The following is a 17,429-nucleotide window of genomic DNA, read 5'->3' on the forward strand; positions in this document are numbered from 1 at the left end:
CAAGCTGGCCGCCTCGCGCGAGGTCAGCGGCAGGGCAAACAGGAATGCGTGAGTGACGTGAGCTAATCGCTAATGAAAAGCTTCACAGCCCCGGCGGCCCTCAGAGCCAGGGAGCTCGCTCGGCTCCTCCTCCTCGAGACCCAGCCTCGGCCCGCCCACCATTCCCACGCCGCCCAATAGGCGCCGACGCGGCTCAGAGAGTGGTCGGAGGAGGAGGTGTTGGGACGGCCGTCGCTGAACGGCCGTTCACGTCAACGTAGTGACGTCACGCGTCGACGCTGGGGACGTACCTGTCGGGTTCTGACTCTTGCCGTTTCTCTTCCCCTTCCGTGGGTCAGGGCCGGTCCGGTCCGGAACCTGCAGACCCTTTCCCAGTGTTCTAGTTCGCCCGCGACCCGGAATAATGATCAAGAAGGGTGTGGTGGGTTGAAAGCCGTCCTACTTTACTCCCGAGTTAGGGCATGGATTCAGTTTTAGTCTTAAGGGGAAGTGAGGTTGAAGATTTTTATTTTTAATTTTGGGCAGAAGCAGGTTGACTCTAGGGATCTCCAGAGCGAGAGGATTTAACTTCATGTTGCTCCCGTGTTTGAAGGAGGACAATAAAAGTCCAACCTGGCAAAATTTCCGTAACCTCTGCAGTAGAAAACGTCAGGTATCTTTTAAATCGCGATAGTTTTCGTTGTGTCAGGTTTTCTTCGGTGGAGCTCCCAGGGTAGCTAGGTTTTAGGTTTGAAACAGATGCAGAATCCAAAGGCAGCGCAAAAAACAGCCACCGATTTTGCTATGTCTCTGAGCTGCGAGGTGAGTTGCATTGTATGAGCGAAGATTCGTCAGCTCTCCTGTTCACAGATTTTGGGTCAACTATGAGGCCACAGCCCTCATCTTGGTTTCTCTTATAATGTACCTACATAATGTTGAAAGGTACATCATGAATTGGGATGCAAACCCATCCTGATTAGGTGTATACCCTCAGACATTCTTTAAAATTTCACACATCTGCTTCAGGAACCGTCGAAGGACCTCTGAATAGAATGGAAGTGGGTTCCAGGAGAAGATTAACTTTAAACTTAGAGGAGTGGGTTTAACTTTCGCCTAATTTTCCCCAATTTAAAAATAATATTCATTTTTTCTATCTTTAGATGTTTGTGTATGTAAAATATTTTGTGTGTGTATATATTTGTGGTTTGATCTTAAACTTGACCAGAAACTGCCTTAGAATCTCAGAAATTAGCTTTGCATGTGGTATGCTTTATTTGTATGGCATTTTAAAACTGCGGAGCACATAGAAGATAATTACATACGTATTGTGCATATTAGAAACTGAGATTTCTGTTTCCTTTGGAAAGAAATTCCTGTTCATGGCATTGAATCAACAGTGACCATACCTTTTACATAGATACGTAATTCAGAAGTTCAGTTCTACAAACGTAAACTTTTTGAGCTATGCAGTTCAGTTACTGCAGCATCATTGTGACTTGTATAATTGTTGAATCTTTCCAGAATTGCTTTTACTTTCATCTTTAAAGAGTTAATTTAGAATATTTTTTTTTTATGAGGTCGGTATGGAGATAACTATCGGTCAATTCTACGTGCCTTTGTGAGTCACTACAAAATAGTATTTGTTCAATTCAAGAGTACGTATGGGAGTTAAAGTACTTGTGTATATGTTGTTGACTTTCATCTTAAAAGGTGCTGCTGCTACTCAGTGTCTTGTTCTAAAATATAGCTTTAAAAACCATGTGTGTGACCTACAGATATTTTCTCAACTTGAATATGCGTATGTGGCCTCTGGTTAATACAGACTGCCAGTGTTGGCAGAATTCATCACAGACTGCATACCCTTCCCACCCCTCACTGCCCTCAGCACCTCGAAAACTTCGCTGCTTTGCTTGAATGATGAGTCAAAATATTTTAAGAAGTCAATATGAGTGTATAGAACCTACATTTTTACTTGGAAATTGTGCTTTAGCATGTGTTATCAATCATGCATAGCTCATTAAGAATGTAAATAAACTACTTTTGGATAGATGTGTTTCGGGGGACAGATTTGTTGGTTATGGGTTTGTGTTAGTTGGCTATTTTCCAGGTCATGTTAGTGCTAGGCTTTCGATTTCCTGTTGTGACATGTTGGTCACAACATGTTGGTCATAATTTTCAGACGGCTCGGGAAGTCAGATTTGATCTCTGTGGTGGGTCCTATATCAAAGCAGTATCCTGTGGGGTTTGGCCGCTATCACTGCTAAGCACTTCCAACTTAGTTTGGTAGTCAAACTTGTCAGCAGGGATCTAAAATGTATAATATTTTATAATAAGTGTTAATATTTATTGAATGCATTCTATGTTTTCAGGCTCTTTTCCAAGTAATTTTTGTGAGTTATCTCAATTTTCACACCAACCCCACAAAGTAGGTACTTTCACTAATCCCGTTTTACATTCGTGGAAACTGAGGCACAGAAAATGTAACTAACTTGCCCAACAGTAACTGTCAGAACTGAGACTGAAGCCTGAGAGTATGATTTCCGAGCTCCTGCTCTCTGCTGCACAATACTGTAGTTTACAATAGTCAAAATGCCAGAGAAAAACAAGGAGAGACGTGGCTCGTAGGTTCAATTATAGGAGCAATGTAAAATTACAGAGTGTGTGGGAAACCGTGTTTTTAAAAGGAATACTCATAGTCTTACTACTCTAATAAACATTTTAATTTTTTAAATATACACATTCACATCTGTACATAGACATTGTAGCTGTGATTCATTTTGGTTCTTAAAGGTAAATCTTTAGTGAAGTTTAAAATGGAGGTTGAACCCCACTGCCTCATTTTCGTTGTTGAAATCCAGAGATTTGATCTGCAACTTTGATTGGAACCAAGTTAAATAAATATATTTCTTGCTGGCCGGGCGCGGTGGCTCAAGCCTGTAATCCCAGCACTTTGGGAGGCCGAGACGGGTGGATCACGAGGTCAGGAGATCGAGACCATCCTGGCTAACACGGTGAAACCCCGTCTCTACTAAAAAATACAAAAAAACTAGCCGGGCGATGTGGCGGACGCCTGTAGTCCCAGCTGCTCGGGAGGCTGAGGCAGGAGAATGGCGTGAACCCGGGAGGCGGAGCTTGCAGTGAGCTGAGATCCGGCCACTGCACTCCAGCCTGGGCGACAGAGCGAGACTCCGTCTCAAAAAACAAAACAAAACAAATATATATATATTTCTTGCTATTTCTTGTGGGAAATAATTGAAAAGTTTCCATCTTTTAAATCATGAAGACTATTTAGTTTTCAAAGTTTCTGTCTTCCACAGAAACTTTTTATTGGTTTATTATTTTATCTTTCTTCCTTGTTATAATCTGAGCGTTATATTTGTATGTGTGTTTATTCCTTTGTCCTTTTGAAATCTTCTAGCATAGAGGAACTCGCTGCCCCTGAGGAATTTGGGTTTTTTTTTTTTTTTGGTCTGTTTTTATTTATTTTTAATTGACAAGTAATAATTGTATATATTTATGACGTTCAATGTGATGTTTTGATAAATGTATATATTGTAGAAAGGTTAAATCAAGCAAATTAACATATCCATCGTATCACCTACTTGCAATTTGTTTGTGGTGAGAACGTTTAAAATTAACTTTTAGCAATTTTGAGGTATATAGTAAATTATTATTAATTATAGTCACTGTGCTGTGCTATAGATCTCTAAAATTTATTCCTCTAACTGAAACTTTGTATTCTTTGACTAACCTGCCTCCTTTCCTATTTCCCCCCCCCCTCCCTAGCCTCTGTAGACCACTGTTCTGCTCTCTGCCTCCCTGAGTTTGACTTTTTTTTTTGGTTTTACACATATGTGAGATCATGCAGTATTTGTTTTTGTGTGTATGTGTCTTGTTTATTTCACTTAGCATAATGTCCTCCAGGTTAATCCAGGTTTTTGAAGATGACATAATTTTCTTCCTTTTAAAGGCTGTATAGTATTCCATCCTGTATATATACCACATTTTCTTTATCCATTCATCCCTTGATGGACACTTAGGTTGTTTCCATATCTTGGCTATTGCAAATAGTAGCGTTTAACTTTTGAATGACACTAAAAGATTTTGTAAGTCTAAGACATTTTCTTCAGAGAGCTATTTCCTTCAGTAAATTATTCATTTATTGCTTTTTTGAAGAAAAGGCACAACAATTTGGACATGCAGGTAATTGAATGAACAGTAAGGATAAACTATCAAGTAATATTATTTTGAGAGAAATTAGTTTTATTATTGTCATTTCTTGTATGTGTTGATAATTTGTATTAAAATAAATTCCTTCTGTTTTAATAACCGTATAGGTCTAATTAAACACCTTCAGCCTTTTCTCCATCTAATCCTGCTCTTTTGCCCTTCTTTTTAAAAAATAAGTCTTACTGTGTTATGTGTCTTTTATTGTGATACTTCATATGGTTCATGGAAGTAGGTGGGTTTAATGATTTGCTCAAACATATCTCTACATAAAACACAATTTTTACATTTTTAAATTGTTTATATTACCAAAATGAAATAATACTCACAATTTTACCTACTTTTCTGATAGAAATCGGTGACCCTAATATATCATAGATCCTTTCAGATATCTCTAATATCTACCATAAATGCAGAAGATGAATCACTGTATTGGAAGAAAGAAAAGTATTCTTATAAAATCAGTTTAAAATTAGGTCAGTATAGCAAAAATTAGGTATGTTGATTTTACTTTGGGTACTTTGAGAACTTGATTTAAATTGAACCTTGCCCAGTGCTAATATAATCAGTAGACCACACTAAATCCTGTGGTATAGTAGTGACTTCTTTTTTGAGATAGAATCTTGCTCTGTTACCCCAGCTGAGGTGTAGTGGTGCAATCTCTGCTCACTGCAACCTCTGCCTCCTGGGTTCATGCGATACTCATGCCTCAGTCTCCAGAGTAGCTGGGATTACAGGCACGTGTCACCACTCCTGGCTAATTTTTGTCTTAGCAGAGACAAGGTTTTACCATGTTGGCCAGGCTGGTATTGAACTCCTGACCTCAGGTGATCCACCCGCCTCAGCCTCCCAAAGTGCTGGGATTACAGGCATGAGCCACTATGCCCGGCCCATTTTTGTATTTTTAGTAGAGACAGGGTTTCACCCTGTTGGCCAGACAGGTCTCGAACTCCTGACCTCATGTGATCTGCCCACCTCGGCATCCCAAAGTGTTGGGATTACGGGCTTGAGCCACTGCACTGGGCTGGAATATATACTAATATTTAGAAAGCTATTACAGTATCCCTCTTGAGGAAAATGTATAATGTAATTTATGCTGAAATCTACTGAAAGCTGTAGGGCCTATACAAATATAATAGCATTAATACAATAAAAACTGTGTTCATATTTATTATAATTTCTGGTATATTGTTAGCTGTTCTATAAACATTAGTAAATGAATAAGTTATCTTGAATTTCCTTTTCACATTTCTTTTTTCTTTTCTTTGAGACGGAGTCTTGCTCTTGTCGCCCAGGCTGGAGTGCAGTAGCACGATCTCGGCTCACTGCAACCTCTGTCTCCCGGGTTCAAGCTATTCTTCTGCCTCAGCCTCCTGAGTAGCTGGGATTACGGGTGCCTGCTACCACGCCCGGCTAATTTTTGTACTTTTATTAGAGACGGGGTTTCACCATGTTGGCCAGACTGGTCTTGAACTCCTGACCAAGGCGATCTGCCCACTTCGGCCTCCCAAAGTGCTGAGATTACATGCGTGAGCCACTGTGCCTGGCCCCTTTTCACATTTTAATCTGTGACTAGTACTTAGCACAGTTTTTACAATATTTATATGAAAATGCTGCTTGCGCACAAATGGCTAGCTCAGATTTTCACCTCTCTGCCGTCGTTGCTCTTGAGACTTGTTCCATCTCTCTAGTTGCTGACATTGACAATCTTTTTCTTCTTTCACCCAGTTTATATCTGCTTTTCTTTTTAGCTTAACAGAGAGTTGACTGACACACCTTTGGGACTTAGATGTGGTCCTCAACCGTACCCAGTCAGTCTCCTTTATGGGAGAGACAAAACTTTGTTGGGAACCATGAAAAATTAGTGTGCATATCTCAGGCTGTGGATCCTTTCACCACTCATTTCCATGGTTTTCCTATTTTTGCTCCCCTCCCCAAATTCTGGTGGTATATTGCTTAGTGTTTGCAGTTTTGGGGCTCAGGTCAGTGTAATGGAGGTAACCTTCTTTATGGTCTGACCTGGAATAGAAACTAAAGCCTCGATGTATAATCCTAAAGTTGGAAAGAACTTGAGTCCTGTGAGTTGTCTTGAGTCCTGTGAGTTGTAGGAGACTGAAATTTGTTTCTGCTAACTGTTTTCAGTTAGTCAAGTTGGAACCTTAGTGGATATCTTAGATTCTTCTTTACCATTCCCTGTATCTTATTAATTACCAGGTCCTCTTAAATATTTCTTCAAACTCTCTCTGCTTCCCAATATTGGTGTGTCTTAGTGAGCAGGGTAAAATCACAGCCAAAGTATTTTCTTATGCTGTCACTCAACACAGCAACAATTAACACAGAAGACTTCTGTGATCACATGCGTGGGGGTTTCTCTTCCCACAGCAGCCAACCAGTCAAGTTCTGTAGCAGATACCAACTGGGTGCCCCCCAGTTCCAACACTGTGTACCTAGAGGTAATGTCAGATACCACAGGTTGAGGGCAGGTCCCAAAAGACTTCCCCGACTTCCACTGCTAATCACAGCCCCAGGTTATTTTGATTTTGCCTGTGCTTCTGATACACTGGCTATAAATCAGGGATCCCATGACCCCCCCCACTCCTTAAATCTTTGGGTTCAATTAATGTGCTAGAGCAGCTCACAGAACTCAGAGAAACACTCACCAGTTTATTATAAAGGATATTCAAAGGATGCAGATGAACAGATGCATAGGGGGACATAGGGGGAAGAGCATGGAGCTTCCATGCCTTCCCTTGGTGCGCTAGCTTCCAGGAGCCTCCAAGTGTTCAGCTATTCAGAAGCTCTCTGAATCCGCTCCTTTTGGGTTTTTGTGGAGGCTTCATTACATAGGCACAGTCAACAACTGTGTAGAAATATGATTGGACAAAAATGGTATGACCTAACAGCACTAATAGACCCAGTGGGGAAACCCAGCAAGGCCTGTGTGTTCAAGTTCTTCTGCCTGTCTGTGCCGCATTCCTTCTTTCAGGGTCTGGGGCAAGCTCCCTTCTAAAGTGAACGTCTTAGGACGCACAGTCAGACAGGCTGCGGAAGATTAGAGTTCTGCCTTGGCTTGGTGGAAAGCAGGGCAGGAAAAGGTCAGCAAGAGAGAAGAGATTCTGCTTTCTGAGGTTTAATATGCCCCAGCATTATAACAAAAGACTGTAGTAAGGCCAGGCACAGTGGCTCACCTCTGTAATCCCATCACTTTGGGAGGCTGAGGTGCACGGATCACTTGAGGCCAGGAGTTCGAGACCAGCCTGGCCAACATAGTGAAATCCTGTCTCTACTTATATAAAATTAAATTTAATATTAAAAAAATGTAATGAGAGCTGTGGGACTTATAAACCAGGAACCGTGGATGAAAACCAATATATATCATATTACTCTTAGTTCAGTTATGCCCTATCTTATGTTTAGAATTGTTCATACGTCTTGTCTCATCTCCAGCCCCTCTATCTGTAGTCCTTCAGTCTCTTACCCTTCTTATCTGTCTTTCACACTGCTGCTAGTGTTGACTTGCTAAAATTCATGTCTGATCGTGTGGTTTCTCTAAAGTTCTTCATGGTTTCCCCTGTGTATAGGTGAGTATGTAAGTTTCTTAGTGTGGCACATGAGCCCCTCCCCTTCATGATCTGGCCTATGTCTACTTCTGTAGCTACTCTATAGTCCTTTACCTCTTACGTAAGCTACCCAAGCAGGTTTTACTATGATGCTTTTGTGCTATTGCACATACTTTTTTTGTGTGTGACTGTATTGACTTTTTACCTCATAGTTTAGCCCAATTAATTTATCCTAATTCTTCAGTATCTTGCTAAAACATTCCCTCTATTAAGTGCTCACAGACTTCTTGCCATCTAGCTTGCTTACTTCGCTCAGGTTTATCAAATACATTGTATACACCTCTCCTGTGATGTGTATCATACCATACTGTCCTTCTTGTTTGTGTCCCTCACCCTCACTGCCTTAGGAACAGGAACCATATCTTATTCATTACCCTAGCACCTGGCTTTGTGCCTGGTACATGCTAAGTGTGCAGTAAATGATTATCAAATAAATTAATAGATGACTCGAAAACTAGCTTTGGATACTAAATGGTGATCCTGTAAACTGAGATAGGAAAAGTAGGAGGACAAGTACTTTTGGGGCAAATATTTATTTAGTTCAGGTCTTGTTGAATTTTTGCTCCTTTACAACATCGAGGAAGACATGTACCATTTATTTCTTACGCACTTGTTATTTATTCATATAATTAACCCAACAAGAGTTTTTTTAGATATGAACAAGATTATTCTAAAATTTACATGAAAAGGCAATGAAAAAGAAGAATAAGGTGTGAAAAATCAATCTACCCAGTTTCAAAACTTATTATGTAGTTATAGCAATCAAGACTGTGTGGTACAGGCATAGATATAGATGCAGATCAGTGGGACAGAACAGAGAACTCTGAAATAGATCCACATAAATATGCCTAATTTTTGTCAAAAGCACAAAATAACTCAACAGAGGTAGATAACTTTTTCAGCAGTTGGTACTGGAGCAGTTAGACATCCATACACTGTCCCATCCCCCCCCCCCCCATAAAGGAATCTCAACCTATGTCTCATACCCTATGCATACACAAATTAAAATGGATCACAGACTGAAATATAAAAATATTAAACTATAAAACTTTAGGGAAAAGTAGAAGAAAATTTTGGGGAGGTAGGGTTAGGTGTATATTTCTTTGACTTGCCACCAAAAGAATACTTCTTAAAGGAAAAAATTGATAAGTTAAACTTCATGAAAATTAAATATTTTTGCTCTGTTACAGACCCTGTTAAAAAGATGAAAAGATAAACTACAGAGGGGAGAAAATATTTGCAGACAACACAACTGACAAATAACTAGTATCTGTAATATATAAAGAACTCTTAAAACTCAACAGTATGAAAGCAGTCCAGTTAGAAAATGGACAAAAGACATAGTCATTTCACTGAAGAGGATTACACATATAGCAAACGAGAACATAAAAAATGTTCAGCATCATTACCCATTAGGGAGATGCAAATTAAAGCAACAAGATACTACCATACATCTATCAGAATAGCTAAAATAAAAACACTGACAACACCAAATGCTGGCAACGATGTCAAGAAACTCATACATTGTTGGTAGAAATGTACAATGGTACAGCCACTCTGGAAAACAATTTGACAGTTTCTTTAAAAACCAAATACGTGACTACTGTATGATCCAACTATTGTACTCTTTGACATTTAGCCCAAAGAAATGAAGGCTGTTCATTTTATGAAAACCTGTACATGTGTGTTTGTAGCAACTTTATTCATAGTCACCAAAACGTAGAAACAGGCCAAATGTTCTTCAGTGGGTGAATGGTTAAACAAACTGTGGCACATCTGTTATCATAGACTACTATGATAAAAAGGAAGGAACTGTTGACACATTTAACACTCTGGACGAATCTCCAGAAAATGGTGCTGAGAACAAAGAGTTAATCCCCGTATCATATCATTTATATAACATTCTTGAAATGGCAAAATTATTGAAGTAGAAAACAGACTATGGGTTGCTAGGGGTTAGGGAGGGATGGCTACAAAAGGGCAACATGAGAGATACTTTTGGTGATGGAATATTCTGTATCTTGACTGTATCAATGTCGGTATCTTGATTGTGATATTGTATTCTAGTTCTGTGAGATGTTCCCATTTATGGAAACTGGGTAAAGGATATATGGGATTTTTTTTTTCTGTAATATTTATTGTAACTCCATGTGGAACCACAATTATCTCAAAATAAAAATTTAATTAAAAAAATCGAGCACCTATTGTGACACATTTTCTTTTTTTTTGAGGTAGATCTTGCTCAGTTGCCCAGGCTGGAGTGCAGTGAGTGATGTGATCTCAGCTTACTGCAACCTGTGCCTCTTGGGCTCAAGTGATTCTTCTGCCTCGGCCTCCCGAGTAGCTGGGATTACAGGCATGCGCCACCACGCCCAGCTAATTTTTGTATTTTTAGTAGAGACGGGGTTTCATCATGTTGGCCACGCTGGTCTTGAACTCCTGACCTCAGGTGATCTGCTCTCCTAGGCCTCTCAAAGTGCTGGGATTACAGCTGTGAGCCACCGCGCCTGGTCTAATGTGACGTATTTTGCTAACCATTGAGTATGCAATGTTGAGCAAAAATTGAGTGTCAGACCTCATGACACGTTCTACAATGGAAGACAAATATTAAATAATCACAGAAATAAATTTAATATTCAGCTGTGGTAAGTGCTGTAAAAGAAAGCTATAAGAACTAATCATGAGAAAATTTGATCCAGATAGTAAGTGGTCAGGGAGACTTTCCTTACTAACTGCATGACTTTGGTCAAGTTATTTACATGCTTTGTGCCTCAGTCCCTCATTTTTAGTGGGGAGAATAATAGCATTTATACTTTAAGGTTGTCATATATTTAATATAAATATTAAATGAATGAATTTGTAAAGGGCTTAAGATATTGCCTAGCATATAGTAAGCTCTGGTTAGGAGTTTGTTAAATAAAGGGATACTTGATACAAGACCTGAAAAATGAGGAGAGTTAATTCTTTTTTATTTTTATAATTTCAACTTTAATTTTAGATGTGCAGGTTTATTACATGGGTATATAGCATGATGCTGAGGTTTGGGGTACAGTGGTACCCATTACCCAGGAAGTGGGTATAGTACTCAACAGGTTTTCAGCCCTTGCTTCCTTCCTACATTTCCCGCTCTAGTAGTCCTCTGTGACTATTGTTGCCATCTATATGTCTGTGAGTACCCAGTGTTTAGCTCCCACGTAAAATGAGAACATGCAGTATTTGGTTTTCTGTTACTGGGTTAATTCACTTAGGATAATGACCTGCAGCAGCATCCCCGTTGCTGCAAAGGGTGTGATTTTATTCTTTTTATGGCTGTGTTGTGTTCCATGGTATATATGTACTATCTTTTCTTTTCTTTTGTTTTCTTTTCCTTTTTTTTTGTTTTTTTTTTGAGACAGAGTCTTGTTCTGTCGTCCAGGTTGGAGTGCAGTGGCCTGGATCTTGGCTTACTGCAAACTCTGCCTTCCAGGTTCAAGCAATTCTCCTGTCTCAGCCTCCTGAGTAGCTGGAATTACAGGTGCCTGCCATCACGCCTGGCTAATTTTTGTATTTTTAGTAGAGACAGGGTTTTACCATGTTGGCCAGGTTGGTCTTGAACTTCTGACCTCAGGTGATTCGCCTGCCTCCGGCCTCCCAAAGTGTTGGGATTACAGGCGTGAGCCACCACACCCAGCCTGTACCATACTTTCTTTATCTGGTCCACTGTTGATGAGCACCTAGGTTGATTCGATGTTTTTGTATTGTGAGTAGTACTGTGATGAACATATAAGCACATCTATCTTTTATGGATAACAATTTATTTTCTTTTGGATATATACCCAGTAATGGCATTGCTGGGTCAAATGGTATTCCTGTTTTAAGTTCTTTGGTAAATCTCCAAACTGCTTTCCACAGGAGCTGAGCTAATTTACATTCCCACTGACAGTGTATAAGCATTCCATAGCCTTGCCAGCATCTGTTGTTTTTGGCTTTTTAATAATAACCATTCTGACTGGTGTGAGATGGTGTCTCATTGTGGTTTTGATTTCCATTTCTCTAATGATTAGATACGCTTGTTGGCCAGTTGTATATCTTATTTTGAGAAGTATCTGTTCATGTCCTTGCCCACTTTTTAATGATGTTGTTTGTTTTTTGCTTGTTGAGTTGTTTGCTTCTTGTAGATTGTGGATATTATACCTTTGTCAGATGTTAGCTAGATTAACAAAGAGAAAGAGAGAAGATCCAAATCACCACACAATGAGAAACAACAAAGGTGCCATTACAACCAATCCCATGGAAATACAAAAGATCCCCAGAGGCTATTATGAACACCTCTGTAAACATGAACTAGAAAATCCAGAGGAAATGGATAAATTCTGGAAACAAACAACCTCCCAAAATTAAATCAGGATGAAATTGAAATCCTGAACAGACCAATATCGAGTTCCAAAATGGAATCGGTAATAAAAAAACCTACCAACCAGAAAAGCCCTGGACCAGATGTGTTCATAGCTGAATTCTATCAGATGTACAAATAAAGCTGGTACCAATTCTACTGAAACGACTCCAAAAAATGAGGAGGGACTCCTCCTTAACTCATTCCAGCTTCACCCTGATACCAAACCTGGCAAAGACACAACAAAAAAGGGAAACTACAGGTCAGTATCCCTGATGAACATAGATGTAAAGATCTTCAACAAAATATTGAGAGAGTAAGTTGGTGATGAGGAGAGGGTATGATCCAGGCAGAGGGACGACAAAGGCCTTGGGGTAGGAGTCAGGAAAGAGCTTGGTAGGGCTGAGAGACTGAAAGAAGATCAGTGAGTCTAGAGTACTCCAGGAAGTATATACTTCTCAAAGTAAGATATACAACTGGCCAATAAGTATATGAAAAGATGCTCAACATCACTAATCATTAGAGAAATAAAAATCAAAACCACAATGAGACACCATCTCACACCAGTCAGAACAGCTATTATTAAAAGAAACTGGGGAACTAGCAGGGGCTGGGCTGCATAGAACTTTTTCTGCTATATTAAAGAGTTTGTCTCTTAAGGGTAGTAGAAAATTATTGAAAGATGTTACCATGGAGTGGAGAGAGATTATGATCAAACTTACTTTTTGGAAAAAAAAACTGCTGGTTGCAGTGTCATCAGATTCGAAGGAAGCAAGATAATTGCACGTAGATAGTATAGGAATTTATTAGGTAAACAAGGCCTTATTCCTGGCAGTTTTCATAGGTTATCTCTAATTATTATTGTTGTTGTTGTTGTTGTTGTTGTTTGTTTGAGACAGTTTCACTCTGTTGCCCAGGCTGGAGCGCAGGGGCACAATGTCAGCTCACTGCAACCGCCGCCTCCCTGGCTCAAGTGATTTTCATGCCTCAGCCTCCTTAGTAGCTGGGGTTACAGGCGGCTGCCATCACGACCGGTTAATTTTTTATTTTTAATAGAGGTGGGGTTCACCATCATGGCCAGGTGGGTCTTGAGCTCTTGACCTCGAGCGATCCACCTGCCTCAGCCTCCTAAAGTGCTGGAACTATAGGCATGCGCCACCACACCCAGCTTATGTCTAATTTTTATAATTTCGTAAGAACATATTTACAAGCTACTGCACTTCTATTACAATGTTTTAAAATGATTTTTTTTTTGGCAGTTAAAACGGAAAAGGTGACTTTGCATTATTATTTGTTTAAATATGTAAAATTTCGGCTGCTGTGTTAGAGTCTAAATAGCCTTTTGTGCCCAAACCTGGAAATTGGGTTTAGAACCTAAAAATATTCAACACTGGTGTTCAGATTTTTTTTGTTATATGTCCTTTACGCTGCTATAGAAATTTGAATATTTTATAGCGGTGCTGTTCAATAAAAGTGTTAGTGCCGCAAATGCAAGCCACGTAGGTAATTTTTAATTTTTTAGTAGCCACATTAAAAAGGTAAAAAGAAAGTGGTGAGATTCATTTTAAATATATTTTATTTAACCCAGTAGATCTAAAATATTTCAACATGTAATCTGTATAAAATTTTTAGTCAAATATTTGACATCCTTTTTAAATACTGAGTCTTGGAAATCTGGTAGGTATTTTACATTTAGAGCACATTTCAGTTTAGACCAGCCATGTTTCAATGGCTCAACAGCTATATGTAGCTGCTGGCTGCTGCATCAGTCAGCACAGCTCTATAGGTTTCTGGGTTAATTAGCGGAATAGGTTTTTGTTTTTTTTAAATCTTAAGTTATCACATTTATAGAAATGAAACCCATGCAGGTCTGAGTTTAATTGGTTTATTTGGAGCAGAGTTGTGTGCTTATGTTATAAAGAATGATCTCCAAGCTAGGTGTCTCAAAGGTGTTATGAAATTAATTTTTTTTTGACAGAAATAGTTAAAATTTCCTGTTACCACTTAGGATTTTTGAGAGATTTTTAGGGATAAAATGAAGGAGATATATTGGAATTTGCTGATTGAAGTCTTAACACATAAAAAGGTTTAATGATTTTAGAGAGATTTCTCAGTGCTGTGTAGCGTCTAGCTAATGTTCACTAAATGTTATCACATGTATTAAGCCCTTCTATTCTGTAAAGAAACAAAAACACAGTGTCTGCGTTCTTCACAAAATCTTAGCATACATGCTTTGCTACATCAAAATTAAATGATTCTTAAACTATTAATGTTTATGTTTTTAAAAGCCTTTTGGTTATTTTCTCAAAAGCCACATAATATTTAATTTGTTTGCCTCTATGGAACTGCACATTTCTTAGTATGAACAGCTACTTTCATACTTTCATTTTGTTTTAATTAATATTCTCTAACAAATCTCAGTATAATATGCCGTCTTTGGTAGCAGTAACTATAAAACATTCATAAAGTTGCAAAGCAGCAGGTATTTACATTTTTCTTTTTTAATTTATTTGCTAGTTTTGGTTATTCCCCTAAGAACAGTTTAATACTCTTGGAGACAGGATTTTTTTAAATTGAAAACTGAATATATTTCTCTTTTTGACATCATGAATTGAATGGTTTGACATTTGTTGTTCTCACACTGTGCCGGTCATTATGCCAGATGTGGAGAGTAGAGAGAGGCATGCTCTCAAGTTGGAGCTCTCAAAACTTCACCTTTTTCAAAGTGATACTTTAAGTGAGGAAATTTATATAATCTGTTTAAAAGATATTTATTGTCAGTAATAGTCTAGTTTTCTAAAACTTCATAAATACCTTTTTGTGATTAAAGCTCTTTGAGGTTATTTTTCCAGTTGCAGAAGGAAAATTTACTGAGTATAAGACATTGTCTTAAAACACTCCCAAGTCTTCAGTATTAGAATTCACTACTAGAATTCAGCACTGGAATTGAACTGTGCTTACTTTAGTCTTCATCTATCATTTTCTGTGTGTACTTACTAGGCCATATCTGATAAGTCTTGTTTTACAAGGCTTACTGGTTTGACTGCTTTTATGACTGCATCTTTCAAGTCCCACACATGCAGCTTAAAAGTCTATTGCTAATGTCCCCATACTTACGTTGAACTCTTATTTTGGTGTTGAGTAAGTAAGTGAATGTATTTAAAACTCAAACTAGTTAGGAGTAATACAGATTTAAGAATATTGAGAGTAAGAACAATGAAAACATACCCTTTTTTGGTTTGTTGCCTGTTACTGTTTTATCAGTGGCTAATGTTTGACCATAGGCTCTGAAGATTTAAATATTAAAATGATGAAAGGAGGATGAAATAAATATGTTTATTTTTAAAATCAGGTTGTACTTACACCTGATAAAATCTTCAAAAGGGGCAGTCTGTTTTTCAAACCTGGTACTTCAGCCGTCTTGTTCCCTACCCTGTGGGCAACTTACTTGGAAATCTCTCCTGAGACAATCTATACATACACAAGCAAAAATGTAAATATACTTTACATTTTTCAGCTTAACAATTGGAGATCTACCTGAAGATCTAATCTTCATTCTTACAGCTGTGTAATGAGAATAAAATTATTACCTCACCCCAAAATATTTAATAAAGGTAACTATTGTTACAGTGAATGCATTTAATTTTTTTAGCACATAGATCGTAACTTTCCTTTTGTGATGTTAAACTGAATGATTTTTATTGTATGTTTGAAAAACGTTAAGACTTTGCCCCCTTTTTTCCCCCAACAGATAATCAGACAGCTAAATGGAGTCTGAGCAGCTGTTCCATAGAGGCTACTATAGAAACAGCTACAACAGTATAACAAGTGCAAGCAGTGATGAGGAACTTTTAGATGGAGCAGGTGTGATTATGGACTTTCAAACATCTGAAGATGACAACTTATTAGATGGTGACACTGCAGTTGGTAAGTTCAGCATGACAGCCTAATGTTTGTATTCGTGAATATCCACTAATAATATGTACACTTTTATTGAGGTTGAAGTTTTCAGAAACTTAAAAAATTTGAGGTCAAATTTACATAACATAAACTTAACCATTGTAAAGTGTATAATTGAGTGGCATTTAGCACATTCACAATGTTGTGCAACTACCATTTCTGTCTAGTTCCGAACATTCTCATCACCCCAAAAGAAGCCACTACATTTAAGGGTAAGCTTTTAAATATAATGTAATACAGAGAAGTGTACATCATCAAATCATAGTGTGGAAATTGATGAATTTCTGCAAAGTGAACATTTATTATATAACTCCTCAATCAAGAAATAAAACATTACCAGTAGTTTCAGAATCCATCCTTGTTCCACCTTCAGTTTCAATATTATTTTTATTTCTATCTAGATTAGTTTTGTAAGCATTTAAACTTTATATACATGGAATTCATACTGTATACTCTTTCATGTCTGTGGCTTTTACTTACGTTTTGAAATTGTCTATATTGTTGTGTATAGCAATAGTTAACTTATTTTCATTGTTGGTGTAATGTCCTATTGTGTAAACACACTTCAATTTATTTAGTTATTCTACATTGATATTTCATTATTTGTTGTTTTTTTTTTTTTTTTTTTTTTTCCAGATTTTGGCTATTGCTAACAGTGCCACTGTGAATTTTCATGTGCATGTGTTTCATGTGTGTGTACACAGTTCTGTATGATATATATCACAGAATGGAATGCTTGGATCATAGAATATGTATATCTCAGTGTTATCAGATACTGTCAGAGAGACTTCCTTTTCTTTTTTTTATTTGTCAATTACCCTATTCAAAGATATTACCAAAGTGGATATAGCATGTACATTTCTACTAGCAATGTGTGAGAGTTCTAGTTACTCCACATCTTCACCTATACATGATACCAGTTTTTAAAAATTTGACTATTCTAGTGTGGTTGCAGTAGTCTCTCATTTTGGTTCCATTTATGTTTGCTTGATGATTTATGAGTTTCAATGCCTTTTTGTGTGTTTATCGGCTTTTTAGACTGCCTCTTTTAAAGCACCTATTCAGTCCTTTTCCCTGTTTTATGGGAGTTCATGATGCATTCTGATTATGAATCCTTTTTCAGCTACATGTTCAGTATTGCTGTTATCTCTCTCATTCTGTCGTATGTTTTTTTACTCTCTTAAAGGAATCTTATGGTGAAGATATCATCAATTCTAATGAAATCCAACTAATCCTTTTCTTTATTCTAAGCCCGTCTCAGTCGCGTATGC

At 38.0% G+C, this 17,429-nt stretch overlaps 1 protein-coding gene across 2 annotated transcripts in view; it reads left to right on the top strand.

The window, feature by feature from the left end:
• The first annotated feature begins 309 nt into the window (after positions 1-309).
• CLCN3 (chloride voltage-gated channel 3) overlaps positions 310-17,429 on the top strand; it is a 101,862-nt gene continuing 84,742 nt past the window's right edge. For both annotated transcript variants that reach the window (XM_005556276.4, XM_005556279.4), the window contains exons 1-2: positions 310-801; positions 15,950-16,125. In XM_005556276.4, the coding sequence (XP_005556333.1) occupies positions 15,966-16,125 (160 nt within the window). In that variant the 5' untranslated portion in view covers positions 310-801; positions 15,950-15,965. The remainder of the gene's footprint in view (positions 802-15,949; positions 16,126-17,429) is intronic.

Source organism: Macaca fascicularis, chromosome 5, assembly GCF_037993035.2.
Source record: "Macaca fascicularis isolate 582-1 chromosome 5, T2T-MFA8v1.1".
NCBI lineage: Eukaryota > Metazoa > Chordata > Mammalia > Primates > Cercopithecidae > Macaca > Macaca fascicularis.